Here is a 24,111-nt window from a genome sequence, read left to right on the forward strand (position 1 = left end):
TCATTGTCTCTCATCCCTAACCCCTAACTGTAAGCCCTCTCATCCATTGCTTTAATACATTTTTTATTAAGTTAGCTATAAATTATCGCAAACCAATTATTGTTAAAATAGAGCTCTAAGAATGTCATTCAAATGATATATACAAAGAGCCGCACAAAACCATTACTATAAGACTCCGACAAATCTATTGATATATAATATATATAAGTCTTTGTAAATCCATTTCTCTTCAATTTTTTGTCACTTGTTTTCTATCTATTATCGATGCTTTCAATTGCTATTTATAAACATTGTATTTATATTTATTTGTTAAGTAAAAAATAAAATAAGTTTTATATTTAGCGTTTGCTTCATATACATGCACTCTCTCGTGTTAATGTTATGTTTATTATTAGTGTTTATTTTAATTAAATAAATATAATGTATTTTGGATAATAAAATTTTAATTACAAATATTTTGATACAATCAAATCAATATATGTGTTCGTGATATTGATTATGAGAAAAACTAAGCAAAAATATTCTCTGTGCTAATGATTATTAAATATATAGCAATCATAATGATTATTATAAAAGTATTTTTTGTTATTGTTGTTGCGTTGAAATCAATTTAATACATAAAATTATTGGTAAACTAATAATTAGTATAAATATAACACAATAATAATAGTTAATTGATTTTTGTTATATACAAAGTTTATTTAATAAAAAGAAAAATAAAGAAAGAGAGATAAAGTCAGACAGAAAAAGTTTTTTATATATAGTAATAGATATATAATTATCTATATTTAATTTTATTTTAATGTACATATTTGAAATAAAATTAATTTAGATTTTTTAAAGCTATTTATTAGCCCCAAAAATAATCAGAAAAAGTAGATTTTTAAATAATTAGAAATTAGAAAAAATAAATATTAGTTAAAAACCCATAAATACTAAAAGATTTTATTTGGTGAGTATTTACTAGCGATACTAAAACTATTATAGGAAATGAATAGTCTTAACGTTTTTCTCATTTCCTAATTTTTTAAAATTAGTCAAAGATTTTCAAAATATATATATATATATATACTATATATTTTATACTATACTATAATATCATACACTATCATTAAAAACAAGTTGAAAATAAATAATTCATTTGCACTGTATTTTTATAAGAAAAATTGAAAAGTTTTTAATGAAATCTAATTAAGAAAATCAATTTTCATTATAAAATTTTTTTTGGCAAACTCTCTCTCTCTCTCTCTCTCTCTCTCTCTCTCTCTCGAAATGAATTGATTTTTAGATAATCAGTATTTTATTATCCCTTTTTAAAAATGAAATCAACTTAATTTATAATATATGAATTCACATATATTTTAATAATAATTATATATAAATAAACATATACTGTATATACTGTAATGCTATACATTCGTACTATGAATTAAATCGATGAATCTTTTTCTCTATCGCTCACAAACATCACATTATATTATAGTTATACATAATATTTCAATACTAATTAAATTAATAGCTAAAGTTATATATTAAAAATATTTTTGAAAATACATAAAATGAAAATGTAATTTTGGAAATAATTGGAAAATTACAATTATTTTTTTTGTTTGATAAAAAATTGTTTGAATTATTTTGCTGGCGATAATAACAACAAAAAATATTGTTTAAAATAATAACTGAATAATAAAAACGAGAATATAATTATTGGGTAAAAATGATATTTTTATTGATTTGACATTTAAATAATTAATTGGTTATAATTTATATATAAATATATAATATATTATCTGCTTATATACACATATAGACTGTGTGTGAGTAACATAATTGCAAAACTAGTTACTGATGTGACTAATGTCTGATTATTTCATTGAAATAATTTAAGTCAATCATTAGTTTGCAAAATGTGTTTTTCATTCAATTTTTTCGATACCAATTAATTTTATTTTTTATCGTTTAGAAAAAATCATATTAATATTAAATATATATATATATATATATATTGTAATCAAATGTGAAAATATTAATATATTATACTATACTATGTTTTTGTAATTTATGATGTATTTTATTCATTGGTTTACATAATGGGTGTCTATAATTAAAAATATAAATCTATAAATTTTATTTTATACATTAAAATAAAGGCAGTGCGGCGCTAATAAAAAATGGTCAAATAATTTTTTAAACATTATAATACAATGTATGTATATATAAATTGATCTTAAATTAGAAATACCATTTAATTATAGACTAAAAAAATTAATTGTATTATACATAGTAATTAAAACAATCTATCGGCTATTGTTTATTCGGCACATAAATAAATATATAATTATATTATATTTGGTGTATGTGTGTGGTGTCCCTCACTTTGATTGCTTTGTTTATTAATAAATTATTTTTTATTGAAAAAATTCAATTGAATTTACATAATATTATTCCACACTCTTTGTAATGCTATTATTCAAAGTCAGGTTTGGCTTAAAAATATTTTTAAAAATAAATATAGTGAATATATTTCATTAAGTTATGGTTGCTTACCCCATAATAAAAATATATTTATAATTTTCTCTTTATTTTTAATAAATAACACAAAAAAACTGATTTTAAAAGGATATATTTTACTCATTAAATTAAATGAATACATTTGTGTTGTTATTTTTTCTAAAGATTTTTAAATATATACTTATATAAAAACAAAACTAGCAATAAGTGAATAATAATAATAATAATAATAATTTCATAATATTAAAAATTATATAAAATAAAGCATTTGTAAAGACCAGATGGGAGGCATCTTTACTAATCAAGTGTTGCTTAATTTAGTATCGATTTTTTGATACTAAAAATGAAAGAATGAAAGCATAAAATATTAATAATTTTCAAACAGTCTATACATCCAAACGTGTAAAGTATATCACATATAAAATATCTATACAATACATATCATCATATGCTGTATATACTGTATATATATATTATATTAGTTATACAAAAATTTATACTTGATTTTATCATTTTTGTTATATTTATACCAACAAAAAATCAATAAATCAGAAAGTTAAATATTTGTTGTATTTTTATAGTTTTCAAATAAACAAATTATTGAATTACAATATTTTGAGTATAATTTTGTATATTTAAAACTAAATCTCTTCTATAAACACCATTTCTAGTACTATAATATTAAGTAATTTGCGAGAAATTCAATCAATAATTATATACTCTATAATGTGTTTTATTATTATTATGCCTTTAAAAGTAATATGTCTGCACAATATATTATATTGTATAATATAATACACATATATATATATATATATATATATATATATATATATATAAGAGCCCAATGGATGACTGTCATGTAATATTACATCTAAATTAAGATTTTCTCTCTCAGTTGTGTTGTTATGTTTGCCATTAAAGTCAATTTTAAATCTCATAATTAGTTAGTTATAGCAGACAATCATCAGATGGACGTAATGGACATGTATATCAACATTACACAATAGTTGTCTGTATATACTGTTTATACATTATGTAGTGAAATTGACTGAACTTTTTGCACATTAGCTCTTTGCACATACAGTTTGGCACAACAAAAGCACCAAAAGCTGTTCATTTGCAGGCAATACAGTCTCACATTTTTGATGCCCTATCCATATATATATATATGTATGTATATGGCTCTAATGATGATTAATATTACACTTTTGCTGTTTTAGTAACCAATCGAAATAATATATAGATATTAATATATATATATATATATGATTTGCACACATGAATTGTATGCATATATTTCTAATTATTGTTTCATTTTGATCCATACATCACAGCTAGTCTCACATATAGATATTTCTCTCTCTCTCTCTCTCTCTCTCTCTCTCTCTCTCTCTCTCAGTTGCAGTGTATAATCCCATAGGGAGTTAGTATGTGCTCATCAGTTACACAACATAAACACAACTACATTTGCATCTCATATTTGTAGGTATGGATCAAACAAATGACTACTTATTTGTACTCAACGATCATTGCAGTTGTTATGTCTTTATTTGTGTTTAAGAATTTGTACGAATAAAGTCTTAGACACAGAATATTCTTGTCATTTATATATATATAAAACTAAACCGAATTTTTTTGTCACATTTTTCACAATTGAATGATTCTTAACTCTTAAGATTTGATGAATTTAGCAAAATATTGTTTAATTATATTATTATTTTATTTTATAGATGTATTTTCTAGTAATATCTAGTAATTTAATAAATATATTCAATTTGTTCACATACTATATATAATCATTTCTAAATCAATAATCGTTAAGATTTAAGCGATTCAATTGAATCACTTTCTCAATCTATTTCTATATTACTTTATATTTGATGATATAATGTGAACATCAGTTCAATAATAATAATATCCATTTGAATTGTGATTGCATACAATATCTCTTTTGTTTTTATTTTGTTATTATATTTGCTTTTATTTAATGTTTTAGTTTTGTAATCATTTACTATATTTCATATATAGTTATATATATATATATATATATATATATATATATATATTTATGCTAAAGGATTAAACTTTGATAACTGAAAACAGAAACAATTGAAGCAAACAATGAGATTTCGGAGTGTTTTTATCGAGTGATTGCCATTTCGGGTGCATTTGAGTCTCGACTCCCATTATATTACATTCATTACTATAAGTGATTCATTGAAAATACTTTGTCTTGATTTGACTCAACTCTCCACACAAAACATAGCCATAACTACCATAACATATACACAATATATTATCCTTTTGGCACAACTGGCACACACACACACACACACACACACACACACACACACACACATACATACATACATACATACATACATACATACATACATACATACATACACACACACACACACATTGACTGACATATCCCAAAATTGGATTGTCTGATAGTTCATGATTTTTTAATTTTTATAGTTTTCTTCTCATCCAATGTCACACTCTATTGGTTAGTCATATAATATAATATATAGAATACTTAGTTTAGTAACTATCAGATAAATAAATTGATATATATATATATATTATTTTGTTTTCACTATTATTAGTTAAATATAACACTTTATTCACTAGACTTTTTCTCTTATTATAACCATTGTACTCAATGTTATACTTGTACTTTTTGCAATAATCTACAGCTTAGCTTAGATTAGATTAGATGCATAAAACTGGATTAAATTTGACACACACACACACACACACACACACACACACACACACACACACACACACACACACACACACACGCATGCATACATACATACACACACACAGACATAAACACAACACATACTGACATTTATTTAAGATATATACTGTGTATACCGTAACTCTATGTTATATTATACGTTAACATATTTATAAATAACTTTAAAAAATTTTAATAATAAAAATATCGTATATGTATTTTGATTTGCATTAGCATTGACTGCTATCTATATAGACTATATTATGCAATATGTTATCAATGCATCAGTAGCTGAAAAACTTGTAGCATAAGTTTATATCAATAAGAAAATAACTGATATTACATTAGCTATGGCAGCACTGGGTGGACCCCCCATTGAACACTCAGCTCATATGCATTCAATATACAGCTCTACTGTTTTGCATATATCTATGATTGCATATCTGCATAAAAGTAACACATATATTGTACGATATATATTATGCATAGATAAATTAAACCATTTTTATAATAAAAGCATATAATAATAATAGTAGTAATCGTATGGAATCCAGAATTTAAAATAATAATTCTCAATATATGTCAAACAATAATACGGTATATACTGTACTTTAACTATAAGAAATATATGCATATTATTATTGTTTAGTTGCCATAAATATATTGCCTTCAAATGCCAGGAGGAAAGAGACTCGTTTGAAATGGTAGTGCCTATGAAACTACTAAGTATTATACAATATATTATTATTATTATTATTATTATTCCTAAAATTATTATTAGTAATCAGTTCATTGCTCAGACAGTTTTTTATGAATTTCTTTCAATAATAATAATAATAATAAATATATAGTGCTTTATACTAAGCTTATCTAATAATATGAAATCCATAATAATAATAAATTAAGATATATTAGAAATATAATGCATCAAACAATTTGGTGAGACTATGGTAGCCCATTACACACGAATAGTCTCATATTATTGTCCATTTATTAGCACAGAGAGAAAGAGAGTTATATTTATATATAGACGGACATATAGGTGGATAGATAGATAAACAGAAAGATAGATAAATAGATAGAGAAGCAAACAATTTGCTGTTAATATAATACACTACGTGTTTGTGTTGTGTGTGTTTGTGTCTCAATTTATACATTATAAACACACAGTAAGTGAATGGCAAAAGTGCTTAAATCTAATTTATTGTTTGTTACAGTGAGAGAAAAATTACACAACAAATAACTTTAACAATAGTCACACAACGACTACCACACAAACAATTTATATTACACATATCAATAAAATATATATCTAAACTACATAAAATGTATAAAAAACTATTTGAACATTGAATGTTGAAAAAAATATAAGGAAAATAATAGAGAAAATAATTTTTTACTACTATTTTTTTGCCATTCAATGCGACAAATTTAATGCTTATAAAATAGTTTATAACAAGAAATAAAGGCTAATGTATTAACAGTGGATACAAAACTATACATTAGATTTTTTTGACGATATTTTTTTAAACAATGAGATAAATAGCAATGAATACATTTCAATAATTTAAAATCTCTATATCTATGTGTATGTGTGTATATAATGTGGTATATTTAATAAACAAATTATTAAAATATTAATTTATTTTGAAATTTAATGCAAAATTTCTCATAAATTATTCATTAGTTTAACTATACATTCAGGTAATTATTATTGAAAAAAGCGGAGGTATTTCTTATTAAATAAATTTTTAACATAAAACTAATTCATTTGGTTTAATATTTCCGTAACCATACCTCTCAAAACTCATGCAATCTCTCTCTCTCTCTCTCTTTCTTTCTTTCTTTCTTTCTTTCCTCTCTCGCATTCCCTTATATAATATAAATCGTCTAATAAAACCATATTTTTAAATGAAAGTTGAAATACTGAGCCTTAAATCAATGGTACCACTCCTCAGACTCGGACATCCCAAGTGGGCATTCATTTACTTTAGTTAAAGTGCACACTAATAACCATATAATTTTTATGCCCAAAAAATTTTGTCTAATAATCTATTGTCTTATTAATTAATTACTAATTGTTTTGTGTTGTAAATGTGGAATAAATTTTTAATTATAACTAATTGATAGAAATATCATAAAAAACAAAAACTTTTTCTATAAAAAATAATAAAAATTTTATTAAAATTACGAAAATTATTTTTTATACAATGAAAACATAATACATTTTATTTATTAAAGCCATATGTGTTTTAGTAATTTGAGTTTTTTTATTATTGAATCAAATCTTATTGATTTTATTTATAACAAAAAACACATCATTTTTATGTATCTGCAAATACAAATCAAACAGTTATTATAATAATAAGAGTATAAAAAATATATAAATATATTGTTTGAAGAATACGTTATTTCTAAGAATTATCTTTGATTACAGAAAAAACTTAATCCTATTTTCCAGTGCAAGACATTTATGCATTCATTTATAATTAAGGCATAGATTTATGTATTATTATTTTTTGTCTGTTGAAAAGTTTTTTTTTATTTTCTCTGTTGAATATTTTAAAGGCAACATTATATTTTGATGCTTAATATTGTTTGTATATTATATATAAATTTATATACAGACATAATGTATAATATTGTTTAAGTATGTGCATTAAAAAATCAAATCAAACAAATTATATAGAAATTTACTCGAAAAAATTAAAAAAAAAATAAAAACTCAAAACTCAAATTACATTTTTATATTTGAAATACAAATAATACAATATATGTAGATATAAATTAATAATTGTTTTGTGAACACAATGTAAACCCATCAGCACAGGCATGGAGTGAAAGGGATGTAGAAAAAAGACTGATTATTTAAAATATATGATTTACCGCATCTCTGAGCCTTTCAAATGCTAAGTCATAGAGACTCTAACATAAATCACATCACATTCGCCATTAAATTACTAAAACTCGAAAACTTTGATCACTAAACAAATGCAATGATAACTAACATGTTTTTGAGCCCTTTTTGCCCGAAAACACTATTTCTTATACCCCGTTCTCAATGCTTTTGTGCAAATAATTTATATATTTTCTTGTACTATATGTATGTATTTAATGTTATTTTTATATTCAAATCTATTTTTGTTATCGTAAAAAATGGTTTTTCATTTACAAATGCTATTATGTAATATATACTATGTATAACATTATATATATATATATAATTTAAATGTTGATATCAAGTATAATATGACTGGTGTTGTACTACAAAATGTTTGAATATTTTTAATTTAGTTTTTATTGTTGTTGATGTAAAAAATGCATAACATGACATGTTAATTTTTAAGATGATTCAATATACAGTATTTATATAAATTATAATATTTCTAAACAGTATATTTAACGTACATATGATACTGTATATACAGTATATATTGTATATAACATATACCCAATAATATACCTGTCTTTCATACATTTCATTATCATCTTTGTCTACTCTATCAGCTCCTTATAAACACTTATTTTTGCCACATTTATGATGGATTGTTGTATATTTACTGTTACAGTATATAGTTGTGCTGTTTTACAAACAAATTAGTGCAGGGAATTGGCTATACATTAAAATGTATCACAACTTAAATAGTTGTCTCTCATCCAGAGATCACATGTTTATAGAAAAAAAATTTGTAAATTTAATACTTGTTTTTAATTCTATTGTATTTTATATATACATAAATATATATTTATATATATATTGTACAAATATATATCAATTTTACTTCATTTTATGATTATTTTATTTATTATGTAACAAACCATTTATGAAGTTTGACACTTTTTTTGATGTATCAAAAAATGTTTGAGCAATTTTATATACAGTTTGTTAGAAATATATTTAGTTTATGAATAGATTAGTTTTAAAAAAATAAATTTTGTTAATTAGTTTTATGCGAAATATATTAGAAAAAATTATTGTATGTATTATAATCAAATATTTGCAATATATTCTTTATATGTCTACTTTCTTTATATTCTGTATAATATTTTATACTATATAATGTTTTTTAAATGGATACAGTTTTGAGAAACATATTTATACTGACATTATTACATTTGCAGCGCTATTACACTTTAATATAACCTCTCTCTCTCTCTCTCTCTCTCTCTCTCTCTCTCTCTCTCTCTCTCTCTCTCTCTCTCTCTCTCTCTCTCTCTCTCTCTCTGTCTCTCTCTTACTCACTCACTCACTCACTCACTCTCAGCACTTGAACCACAACTTCCTTTTCTTGTGAAAACATTTACATAATATGTTTGTAAACCCAAAAAAAAGTGTTTCACTGAAACCATACTCACTCTTCAAGTGATGGCTGACTCTATTGTATACATTTGTATTTTTTATGGACTCAACATAACAAATATGTATGAATAAAATGATGATTGTGTGCGTAAAATAGAGAGAGAGAGAGAGAGAGAGAGAGAGAGAGAGAGAGAGAGAGAGAGAGAGAGAGAGAGAGAGATTTTGAAGTACATCTATTTCAGGAATCTATGAATACAAATATACTGTATATTCAATAAGTAATGTGATATAAGTTTACAATTGATTTTTTATAGCTAAAGAAATAGAGAGAAATAAAGCGTAAGAAAAGGAAATTTTTGTGCGAAAAAAGGAAATATTGACAAATAGTTGACACAATTTTTTTCACATATTTATTGGTGAAACAATATTTTTTATTTTTGTTATATATATATTGAATGTATGATATACTTATATGTTTTTTATACAAACCAACATTCAATTTTATGCCTTTAAAAAATGAATTTATAAATTCAAGTCATCCATGTATTCAAAATAAGCGTCAAATCAATCGATTGACTCCATATATATATCACTTTATTTAAGTTGCATTGAGTCCTCTCATTCAATGTCTTATGAATTGCATTTCCAGTGAATAAAATTCTCATTTATTCTTAACATTTATGTCGTTAAGAGTTAGGCTGTAATTATGAAGTCTCTCACTCACTCACTCACTCACTCACTCACTCACACACACACACACACACACACACACACACACACACACAGTTTGAACAAAAAGGAGTGTCGATGAATGTGGGGAAAGGCATACAATTGGAAGGGGAAAGGCATACGATTGATGCAAAACTGTTTATCGAAAAGCATTACTTTCTTTACAATAGATTTTCTATTCTCTATATATTATATAAAGAATTATAAATTGTATGGCATTTAGTGTTAACTAAAAATTCATTTAATGCACACATATATGGTTAATATAAAGGCATAAATAAATGGCAGGCATTCATAAATTTGTGATATTTTATATAAAAAATTTTTGGTTAAAGGAATTATACTCTAATAAAGGAGTGTTAGCTCAGCAAACATTTATCCTAAAAGCATATGGCAAGCCATGGGCACCATTGTATTGCATAGTATATGCACATCAATGTTAGACAACACCTACATTTAAAGGTGTATTCATTCATAATTTGATGCAGTTGTTTGTGTTGTCTCAATATAATAGTTAATGTGTTTTAAGCTATGAATATACCGAGATATCATAGACGACAATAACAATAGGAGAGGTGCGCAACACCTTTGACATTGATGTATGGTTTACATGCTTGAGATATGGCTTAGCCATCGATGCCATACACCAGTGCACGTGTATGTGTATGTGTATGTGTATGTGTATGTGTATGTGTATGTGTATGTGTATGTGTATGTGTATGTGTATGTGTATGTGTATGTGTATGTGTATGTGTATGTGTATGTGTATGTGTATGTGTATGTGTATGTGTATGTGTATGTGTATGTGTATGTGTATGTGTATGTGTATGTGTATGTGTATGTGTATGTGTATGTGTATGTGTATGTGTATGTGTATGTGTATGTGTATGTGTATGTGTATGTGTATGTGTATGTGTATGTGTATGTGTATGTGTATGTGTATGTGTATGTGTATGTGTATGTGTATGTGTATGTGTATGTGTATGTGTATGTGTATGTGTATGTGTATGTGTATGTGTATGTGTATGTGTATGTGTATGTGTATGTGTATGTGTATGTGTATGTGTATGTGTATGTGTATGTGTATGTAACCATACATTAGCTTTACATTACATATAAAATTCTTGTAACTTATTCTGTGCTTTCATTTATATGATATGTTATTACATAACAACATTAATGTACTTATAAAGTGTTTTGTATGCTATATCTATCATATATATGAATGGCTTTTAATCATTTACAATGATTGGTCATTTCTCTCCCATTTCATAATTTTATATATAACTTATGATATAATTTCGTAAATATAAATTGAATCACAAATTTGTCTCTCAATTCAAAGCGTTGTTTCCTTTCGCTCTCATTCTCTCTATATTTTAAATTTTAATTAATTAAAAAATAAATCTTCAAAAATAATTTATAATCGTTTATATGAAATGTATGCTCAACTTAATAATAGAGTGCCAATCGTTAGTTATAAAAGTGGAGAGACAGGGATGCGATGCCATGTGTTGTAAAACTAAGCATTGGTTGGCAACCATTGAAAGGCTTTTATATACATATATACAATATTTAATATATTTATAAAATTTTATTGAATGTATGAATAGATTTAGTGTCGATATTCTTCAAGTAATGAATATGTTGTCAGACATATCCTATTGAATGCCTTACAAAAAAATGTTTACTTTTCTTTCTATTCACAGTTCATATGCTTTATTATACTGTATTTGTTAGTTTATACTGTATATACAATATATAAATCTTATATATATATATATATATATATGTATGTGTGTGTGTGTGTGTGTGTGTGTGTGTGTGTGTGTAAAGTTACATTTAAAAAATTGAACATTTGATATAAAGTTAATTTTTAAATATTCTGGTGCTGTCGGTCTATTCATTGGTAGAGTACCGGTGTATTAGAGGTTAGTGTATGTGTGCTGGTGTTTGGGGTGTCGTAATGTCTCTCCATATCACCCCCTGATTCATAACAATCGGTTCGATCCAATTGGCAAATACTGTTTTACCCTTTTGCCTGTTATTGCCGTTCATATAGATATATACATCTATATCTATGCCTTTATATATACTGTTACACACATACATATAGACACACCACACATATTGAAAATAATTTATTCTAATACTGCATTACAACTGCTCAAAATTATCGATCCATTTGCTTGAATAAGTGTAATATTGTATAACACGGCAACATATATATAAATATATAGACGACTATCGCAATCTCCTTTTGCCAATAGAGTTAATGCCTAAAGTTAGCTAAGTTTTCAATAGTAGTAGTAGTAGTGCTTCCACTGATTGCACGGCAAATGCATGCATACCCCTGATCAGTGACATGACATCCATGTCTTGTCAGTGCATATGTATGCTTATTGAACAGTACTACTGGTGATGATGAGTAACGGCAACTAATTCTGCACACAATACACACATAGACACACTTCACTTGCATCCCTTTCCCTTTATTTCACTTCATTGGCAAAAACACACACACACATCACTATACCTAACTCAGCGAGAGAGCAAACAATCACTTTCTATCTATATTTATATCTATTTATCTTTCGATAACCCCTTCCCAATCTTCCCAATTGTATAACCCTTCTCACCCTCAGTTCTCCTCCCATTCCAATCATTACATCAATGAGTGAAGAGAGAGAGAGAGAGAGAGAGAGAGATTTATTTTTTGTATTTCATAGTAACCCAAACACAGATTATTTGGAGATCAACGAAACAGTGGAAAAATGAAAGAGTTATTGCCGTTATGTAAGCTTATGTAGGGTTTGGGCTTTTATTTTGTTTAAATCGAGTCATGCATTAAATGTTGAGTCACCTAATAATAAGTGTGGATATTAAAAGTAAATGCAAAAATTGAAACAAAAAATATAAGGATCACAACTTATATGCAAAACAATAATATATAAATAATGGTATATTCTGTGTTTAAGTTATGTATATTACAAATATTTTTCACTGAATTGCTGTATATATTTGTAATATTATTGTGAATAATGTTCTTTAATATTGAATGCTATAATAGTTTGCGTTCACACTCTAAAAGATGATCATATATTTTACATACTCTCTCTCTCTCTCTCTCTCTCTCTCTTTATTATAAAAACTATAACTCTCTTAACAATATTGTAAATCTTATGTTATGTTTCTGCAAATATTATTCTTTAGCCTAAAAATGCAATAATGAGTGCTATTTGTATGTAGAGATGAGAATCGGTATGTGTTAAGCAAAGTATTTGCATAGCGATTAGTATTGACGCATATATTCACTGTAAAAATCGATAAGTGATGCCCGATATTAGGCGATACCAGCGATACCAGTGCTTACAGTATTGTAGTGTTCAACTGTTTTAAAGGCAAATTTTCACACAAATATAATAGCATAACATATTTATGTATATTTCAATAGATATTACTGTATATAACTTTTGAAATTCATGGATGCATTGCATGTGTTGGTACCAAACATGTTCTCCCTATTGCTCCGGCAGGTGGTGTCTGTCATCCCATTTCTCAATCATATTTGTCTCAATTGTATATTCAATTTACTTGTATGTATGCATATATTCAGTATATATTTACAGTACACTACTGTATGTAACTCTCATAGACTACTCGACCCAAACATTTGACTTATTGTAATCAAAACATTGTATAATAGATTCCGATAGACAACTACTACAACAACATACTGTATACACACAATATATAGCCATTGAATGCATTACAACATAAGATTTTGATAGCATATATGTGATGATCGATTGTTTGGCCACATATTGTGATATATGACTTGAGAATACCATTACTCTCCCGGCACTCATACTGACAGCACTGGCAGCCAATATACTTATGATACTAGACTCTCTTCTCTCTCTCTCTCTCTCTCTCTCCCTAATAGAGATTGTCTATTCAATAATATCGGTATTTTCTGAGGATTACCTGATTTTCTGTGCCATCAGTTTTGTTTAGATGTGAGCTCTGAGACCATCGCAGAGGCATTTGTAATGTTTATCTTGTTTTCAATTTTTCCGCAATTTAACTGACATTTTTAGGGGCTTTACTAATGATATTTTGTTATTATTATTCAACAATTTTTATTGATGTGTATTAATACGATATAAATTTATATTTTAAAATAAATTTAATAAACAATATTTTATATTTGTTAATAAAAATATTGTTGTTATCTATCGTAAAATTGACGATATTTTAAAACTATGAAAAAATTATTTCTCGTGAAATGCATTTCAATTATTTTTCGCATATTATGCACATTATATGAAATTTGAAATGTATTTAAAAATACAAAAAATATTTTCTCTATCTCTCAATAATATAACAGACAGTATTTGATGAGATAAAACATTTTTGACATCAAAAGGATTTCTCTGAGTGTTTTTATGGATATATATATATATATATATATATATATATATATATATATATGTATTTATATTTATATATATATATATATATATTTATATTATATATATATATATATATATATATATATTTATATTTATATATATATATGTTATTTCAAACACATCTAATATCCATACATACAGTATATGTTGTGTATATACAATATATATATTATGAAGCTGTCAATAGCTTTTACCCTTCAATTGTTTGCCATAACGTCGAGTTATTTTTGGGCACCGGGTTTGATGAGATGCCATACATTTGGCTCATCTCTAATACCAATTGCATTACATTACAGCTATTTTTCTGAGTGATTGAGAGATATGGTGTATGTTTTTGGAGAGAGAGAGAGAGAGAGAGAGAGAGAGAGAGAGAGAGAGAGAGAGTATGTATGTCTATGAGTGAATGTGCTGTTTAACAACTGGTGTTTTGCTATTGAAATTATGATTATAATTAAATACATTTTAGTTTTGTTTCAAACAAACAATAAATTTATTTTTTAATATTAACAGTAAAATGTTTTGTGTTTGAAAATATTTGTCATCTTATTTTTAGTTAAAGTAATTTTATTGAACTAACAATAAAGCAAATATATTTTATTATTAATATTCAATAAGTGCTATATGTGTATGTGTTGTGTGTGTATGCGATAGCTGTGCCTCCTGTGAGACCCCCAGAGAGACACGACCTTTGGTGGGCCACAACACCTCCCGCTGTCATCAGATTGAAGATTACATAAACACGTAGTTCTAGTTTTTATGCAATCGTTTTCAATATAACTGTTGATTTATATCGTTTGATAAAAACTTTTTTTTATAAACTATTTTGTTTTATATGATATTTTATACTTTTATTATATATAGTATATATACATATCTATCTCTGTGTCTCAGTAAAGTATTTACAGATATTTTTGAAAGATGTGATCACAATTTTTGAGAAAAAAAAAGTTTTTAATATATATAAATAAATATTATACGATTTGTATTAATTATATTTATTTTTGCTACAAATATTCTTTACCGAAAAAACATTATAATGTTTTAAGTAATCAATTGGTTTGAGGGGAAAACTGAAATATGCGTTTGACTTTATGATTGTAAATGTGATATTTGGTGTCAAACAGAGGTTTGAATTAAGATAAGCGCATGAAATACTGGAAATTGAAAAATACTTATGATTTGTAATCAATTTTTATTTTTTAAATAAGAAAAATTACATTTAATTTATTTTGTTAGCTCTCTTTCTCTCTCTCTCTCTCTCTCTCTCTCTCTCTCTCTCTCTTAAAGTACTAAAAATAATAGATAGACAACAAGCCTTACAAATACATATATAAATTATTTTACGATTAAATTTATTTATATATTTAGTTTAAAATTTCAATCCTTATCGAAATTGCATTAATTAGTGTTTTAAAAATTTATATTATAAAAATATATTTATATAACTTGTTATAATTTATTTGTGATACATGTTTTGCAAAAAACATTTATAGACACTCACTTAAAGTATATAAACTACTTTTTATATTGACTTTTATTGATATTGTATTATATTTAAAGGCGTTGTTTTTACTTATAGTGTAATAATATACATAAAAATATTAAAAATACATTTTCAAACACACATTCCGTATGTACAGTATTTTTATTTTTATCAGTTAAAAAAATTATCTAAAACTATAGCAGTGTTTAAAATGCAAAACATATAATAAGCAAATGTATTTTATTTTATTTTATAAAATATATGTTTTATATGTATTTCCTATGTTATCGAAATAAAATTGATAAAAAATGTATTTTTTATTAATATATAAGTGTTGAGGCATTTGGCGTATCGATCAATAAATATACTGTATATACTCTATTGTATTATACATATTTATATAAAAAAAATAGATGAGACATATACTCAATGTATGAATAAAGAGTATATTTAATACAGTATTGAAAACGACTGTTTATAGTTGTCATTGATTTGATTGTAAATATAAACGACTATATAAACGATAATTTCATATCATTTGGCACTTTTGCCATCACTAACATTGACGACATCATTTTGACACTATTTTAGCATGACTTCTAGTTTATATCTATTGCTATTTTTACTATTACTACAATACAATAACACAATATTAGAGAGAGAGAGAGAGAAAGAGAGAGAGAGAGAGAGAGAGAGAGAGAGAGAGAGAGAGAGAGAGAGAGAGAGAGAGAGATATTTGTTGTGTATTCACGTATTGAAAACATGAATCACTTTACGAATTTTCGATCAATTTTTTTATCTCTATCTTTCTCTCTATTGACTATATATTGCTTTAAACATTTTGAGAGCCTCTAAGCAAAATACATCACTTTTATATACAATTTCTCTTTCATTTTTTTTATTTTGTTATTTTTCTGTATAACACTTTTTCAATATATTACATGCATTTACTGGTAGTAAAACATAGATTTTTAACCGACTCATGGGATTGTTGTTCAGCTCATACTAACCAACTGTTGCTTATTTTTTTTCTCTTTTTCTTTCACTTTACTCTATCTTCCACTTAAACTCTAAACATGCCATACAATTGAATGTACTGTAATGTTGATAAAAACATAAAATTTCTATTATATAAATGTTAGACACATATAAAAGAAAAAAACAAGATATTTAGTTAAAACATCAAATAAACAATAATCTCAAATAGTATAAAGTTTATTTGTTGTATCTACACTATCAAAATTTTTTATACTTTTTATAATAAAAAATAATATTTACTGTCTATTGAAATGATTAACTAAATTATTATTGAAATTAGACAACAAAAGTATTATTTAACATTGTTTTTATGTTTGATGTTTTTTGCTTACATTTTAATCAAAACTCAAAAAATCCTGTCATTTAATGTTCAACATATGAACTAAAATTAGTTATTAAAGGACTATAATTGAGTTTATTTTTTATTGCATAGAATTGAAATAATAGTAATAAATTTTAATTTTACGTATTTTATAAAATTATAGCAACGAATTTAATAATACTGTAATAATAATATTAAATTACTTAAATTAATTACTTAAATGTTAATAATTTAATTTCTATAGAAATTATATGATATATAGATATACATAACAAACATAAAAGATATTTTAAGCAAAAATAATAACAATAATAACATTTAGCAGACATATAAAATAAATCTACTTTTAATAATAATAATATTTAAAAACTAAAGTAAGCTATCATTTTGTTTTATTAAAATTCATTTAATAAAATAAAAGCCTCAATGTGTAGATTCAATTATTAAAATTAGGGCCACTTTTAATATGTGACATGATTTTGTAAACGAAAGATGATTGTATAGATGTATATCATATATTCAAATGTGAATTCATCGATGAGATAAATGTGTGTCTATTTTATAGCAAAATATGCGAAAATTGTAACAAAAAAAATCGAGATATCAATTCAATGCATTTGAAAATTTGTATTCAAATATAGTTTCACTATATTTCTATTAGAATTATTATATCATATTGTTGAGTAATTTTGTAGCAATTGTTTTATTATAAAACTTAATAAATTATGTGACCCATCCCCTAAAATCCAATGATTTGTACGGCTTCTGTATATTGGAATAGAAATAGAGGAACGGTAGCTTTTTGTGGTGGCTATTAATATATACAATAATTGATATCCGCAATCCATGAGAATTGTTGTGTTTAATAAACAATTTTGTTTAATAACTTATTGCTATTTAAGTTTTAGTGATTGTAATGAGTAGTCATTTGAATGACACATTTTGATTGATATAACACAACAAATCTATTAATTTGGTTTTGTTGTTATTTATTTGCTGGTAATCAGTAGTACAATGACCCAGTGATTACCGATTTGGGCGGTCTGTCCCTCAAATACTGGTATATCGCTTTGTAAATTGATAACAAATGCTGTGATACTTATTGTTTGGCAACTCATTTATGTCTTTGCCAAACATTTATTGATTGATCTCTCCTTTTATCTCTCTCTCTCTCTCTCTCTCTCTCTCTCTCTCTCTCTCTCTCTCATACACACACATAAAGCGCGTGCATGTAATCAATCTAAACTCGTGCTCAAACTAAAACAAAGTGCATCTCTATTATAAGTTTCAAAATAGACCGCAAACCCACTCTCTTTATATCTCAAACCTCACATAAAGTATACACACATTACAACATAAGTAGACTTTCTCTTTGGTAAAAAAATTATACTTATTTTTAGCACACAAATAGTTTATTCATGAAATTAGTATTATTATTACTTATTATTTTTTCACATATAATAAACAAATTTCAAGTTTACATTACATTATATGTGTTTTGTTAGCACTACCGGCACAGTGAAGGTGTCCTTTTGTCGGCTGTCCTTCAAAAATACTAAACAGTTGTTAACAAATACGGTAGTAAACTCTAAATAGTATATAAAAACAAAAATTTAATTCTTTAAAAACTTGTGTTTAATGTAAAGAATTTCATATTTAATGCAAACTTAACTATAGTCTTACAGTTTAAAAAAATTGTTTTTTATTGAGAGAAACCATAAATATATGCAAAATTTAAAAGGCATTTGTTTTTTGGGTCCAAAAATTGTTTTAGTGAGAGGTGTATAAAATAAAAGAAGCATTTATTTATGTTTTGTTAAATTAATTTTCATAACATATTATTTACGGCTAAAATGAGATCAAGAAAGAGAAACAAATTGTTTAACACTGTTTAAGACAATTAGGTTTAATCTCTCATTACATGACTGTCCCCAAAGCGCTACTATATTATCTTATTATCTAATTAAATATTATTTTTGGCTAACAATAAGTTTAATTATATTTAACAAATATGTAGATATGCATTATATACTATAATATTTAAAATTTATTACATATGAAAAAATGTATTTATAAGAGTAATTAATGTATGATAATTGTTTTGAATGTCTGTATAGAGGGAACTGGACCAGAGAGCCACACAAATACTTAGCCGACAGGATGACAGCGATCGCTCCCGACGTCAATTGGTTGAGTTAAGCAAACAGTTCACCAAAACATCGCCTGAGGTAAGCAATCGGAGCTCATGTATCACATTATATGATTCATATAATTATCATTTTATCCATCACTGTATCGGATAGTCATTCACTGATTTTATTAATGGCATTCACACACATACATACATACATAAACTACATTTACAATATTAATACTTTTATGTATACACCGGTTATATAATTTATATAAAAAGATAATTATAATGATTATGAATATTATAGCCCTTATATCATAATTAGCACACCGTTTCTCATCACAACATTTTTGTGACCGATTTTAGTCTCTTTCTCTTTATCTATTCATTCATTAATTTGGTTTATATATAATAATAATAATAAATATCAAAATGCAAAATACAATTTGATTAGAGTTTAATGTTTTCTAATCTAAAATTATATTTTTAAAGACAGAAAAAATATAATTTTTGTTTGACTGCAGTTGTTGTTGTTGTTGTTGTTGTTGTGTTTCATTTTTAGAGGAAACAGTTATGAGTGATATTAAACATAATTATTATGTTCTCGATTAGCTGTCTGACTGTCCTATTATTTAATATGATATAACATTTTTATATACTATACATTGTATTATTATTATTAGTAGTAGTAGTGGTAGATATCCATAATATTTATTTCAGAAAAATAATTTAGTTGTATAACTAGTATTTTCTAATGATATAAAACAATACATTTATAGTAATAGTAGTGATACATACAAACCAAAACTCTGTCATCATTTTGTGCCATAATTTTTTGGTTTTTAATGCAAAAGTTCTTTACAGATGAGTAGTATTAGTTGTTACATAAGTCATCTAAACTTTTATCTCAAAATATAAATTATAATATAATAACAATAATCAAAGGACACAATCATTGTTGTTGTGCTATAATATAGTAATAATAATAAAACAATTTTTAACATGAAGTGTACCAAAAATTTTACATTAATTTAGTGAAGATTTTTTTTAATAATGTAAAACATTTGAATGACACAAAAGCAAAGCTCAATCTGTTTTATGTATTGTTTTTGGGCAAACATCTGAACATAATTTAGTCAAATGACTGCCTTTTTATTAGATGCCTGTGTCAGAGCATCCCTTTCCTCACTGAAGCCATGAGTGAGTGTGTGTGTGTGTGAGTGAGAGAGAGAGAGAGAGAGAGAGAGAGAGAGAGTTTCTAGTCGACTGAGAAAACCAAAACATATTTAATTACTTCCTCGAAAAAATCATGTAATTAAAGGACAAATAATTTTTATCCCTCTATTGCTCATCACTAACCACTCATATCTCTCTCTTTCTCTCTGTTTGTCTGTCTGTCTCTCTAATCAGTCATATATCTTCTTTCATCCTGAAATATATCGTTAAAATAAAAGAGAGTTAAAAAGCTAAACTCCTATTGTTTCACAAACATATCATTTGCCACACAATAATAATTTTTTAGTTTTTTTATTTTTATATAGTATATACATTTTTAATACAATATATTGTAAATGTCTGTATAATATTTTTATATTAGAGAGCAATCCAAGTGATAAAAATTACATAATTAAATGAACTTTTTGTGTTAGACTTGCCTTTCAATGCATATTTATTAGTTGTATACTGTATACAGTACTATATATATTAGGTATTATATATATATATATATATAGAGTACACACACAGACATATTATATAATATTATTTTAAGCACAATATTGTTCACTATTTATGTAATCTATTAAGACTTTAGTTTTTTAATATATTGTGCCATCCATTGGCAAAATGAGAATTAAATTTTTGTCAAATAAAAAATACTTTTATAATAATAATACTAATAATATTGTTTGTGATTGTGTGCTGAACTGACTGTGCAATCATTGAACACAGTGTAGAGATCACCGATTTATATACACCATTGCCATCACTGCACTGTTAGCTTACAGTTATTTCAATTTAATACTACTGATGCTGAGTTGTAGTATATACTGTATATCCATATGAAATGATTTTATTATATATAAGTATGAATAGGTCTTTGACTCTATGGGTTATAACATTTATTTGTTTCAAAAATTATGATAACATTAATTAATATGATATAAAAATTATGATTATTAATATTTTTAAAGACTCAACAGAAATAAAAAAATTAAAATGTTTTTAAAATTGATGTCCTAATGGTTGACAAACATATGCCGTGTAAATGACTTTATGTTACTTTTAAAGACATTGCTATGAATGACAAACACAACTATGAATAACAGTTTATTATTTGTCAACTATTTTGTTAAATTACTTAAACTTTAATTTAATGGCAAAAATTATTATAAATAATATATTCCTATATTAATAGTCATACAAAGCCATTGAATGCGTTTTTCAAACTCGACTTTTGAAAAAAAAAACTTTTCTTCAGTTGTATATTTATTTATGGATTCATTATATGGTTTAACTAATGGTATTCATCGACTTTAAGAAACTACGAAAAAATATTATATGATTGTGTAAAGCACTTGTTCCTCAAAGTAATCAAATTTTATCATTCATATGATTTTATTTACGTATACAGTGCTATATATATATATATATATATATATATATACTGTATATCGTATACTGTATATACAAATACAGTATAAATACTAGAATATATTGCTAATGTTTGGAATGCATTGAATTTTTATGCATATCTTTTTTGATAAAATTATGAGATGAATCATAAAAATATAATACAAAATTTTTATTTATATCAAAATTTATATGATATATACATATATTGAATATTTTAAGAAACGGTTTCATTTGCCTAATAAGTTATGTATACACACTGAGTGCTCATTAGATTCCGGTGTTGAACATTGTTATGGAAAAACCTACAAATTATTATTGAAAAATTTAGTATATATTTATGTATTTAACTATCTTTTTCATATACAGTAGTTAGACCAGTGACTGATATAACGGCTCACTTATTTAATAGTCATACAATAACAACGCAACTATTGTATTATTTGATTGCCTTTAATATTTACAATAACATTAAACTATTTGTTAAAAGCATTAAAACCAACACAATTTTATTATTTATTGCTTGTTATTGTTAATATGATTACACCTAAACCTATGGTGTGGTGTATGTGATCATCCAATTGGGTCCCAGTCTTCACATTAAAAGCCAATGCATTGGAATTTTAAATATTTTGTTTGCCTTTTAATAGCATATATTTAATCTCTCTCTCTCTCTCTCTCTCTCTCTCTCTCTCTCTCTCTCTCTCTCTCTCCTTCAATCTCTTTATGTCTTTGTGTCCTTTTTTATGAAAAATAACATAAAATAAGAGTTATAGCCATTGATATCAATGCGAGGAATGAATATATTTTGTGTACATTTTTATTACACACTTTTTTGTGTATATAATTTGATTGAAATCAACTTATATATTGAATATAGCATAATATCTCTTTACTGTTTTATAAATTATATTTCTTTTTTTCATTTATTTAAATTTGGTTTATTTTTAAAGATCGTTGTTATTGATTAAAAAATATATTTCATCTTTTACTTTCATTTTATTTATTATTATTAAGTGTAAGTTTTAATTATTTTAAATAATTTTAAAATATTCAAAGAATGTTTTTCGAGAGAGAGAGAGAGAGAGAGAGAGAGAGAGAGAGAGAGAGAGAGAGAGAGAGAGAGAGAGAAAGAGAGAGAGAGAGAGAGAGAGAGAGAGAGAGAGAGAGAGAGAGAGAGAGAGAGAGATTATACTATTTTCAAACAACAATAATTTTAAAGATATTTTTATGTTGACTAAAATCTAAAAAGGATTTCCGATCATTTGTATGATAAGTTTTTTGATAGAAAATAATGAATATTCATGTATTTCTTTGCATATATTGGATATAAATTTATCTTTTGATTTATTTTTATATAAATGACTATATATTGTAGTATTGATGAGATTAGTATTTTGAATTTTAATAATTTGCTTTTAATACAACTTTGATCTCTCTCTCTCTCTCTCTCTCTCTCTCTCTCTCTCTCTCTCTACTATTTCTCACTTTTTTCTTTTTTTATTTATGTTTCCAATTCTTCACTTAAGTTATGAATCTGTGATAAAATTTAAATACCATTTTTATCGATAGATAGATACATATAAATTTAATATAGTATCTATTCATTTGTATCCATATATTTGGAACTTTTATAATAATCAATACAGCGATTGTATAACAAAAAAAAAATATTTTCAAAAAAAGTTATGCAATGATTTAGAGTATGTGTTTTGAATAAATTTTAATAAAAG

At 25.1% G+C, this 24,111-nt stretch overlaps 1 protein-coding gene across 2 annotated transcripts in view; it reads left to right on the forward strand.

Moving 5' to 3' along the window:
• The window catches only part of LOC128965570 (homeobox protein cut-like), a 162,417-nt gene that overhangs the window by 25,743 nt on the left and 112,563 nt on the right, over nucleotides 1-24,111 (forward strand). For both annotated transcript variants that reach the window (XM_054312274.1, XM_054312275.1), the window contains exon 2: nucleotides 19,731-19,841. In XM_054312274.1, coding sequence (XP_054168249.1) covers nucleotides 19,731-19,841 — 111 coding nt within the window. The remainder of the gene's footprint in view (nucleotides 1-19,730; nucleotides 19,842-24,111) is intronic.

This window comes from Oppia nitens, unplaced genomic scaffold, assembly GCF_028296485.1.
Source record: "Oppia nitens isolate AA-2021 unplaced genomic scaffold, nextdenovo-longstitch-racon4-pilon3 scaffold17_pilon_pilon_pilon, whole genome shotgun sequence".
Lineage (NCBI taxonomy): Eukaryota > Metazoa > Arthropoda > Arachnida > Sarcoptiformes > Oppiidae > Oppia > Oppia nitens.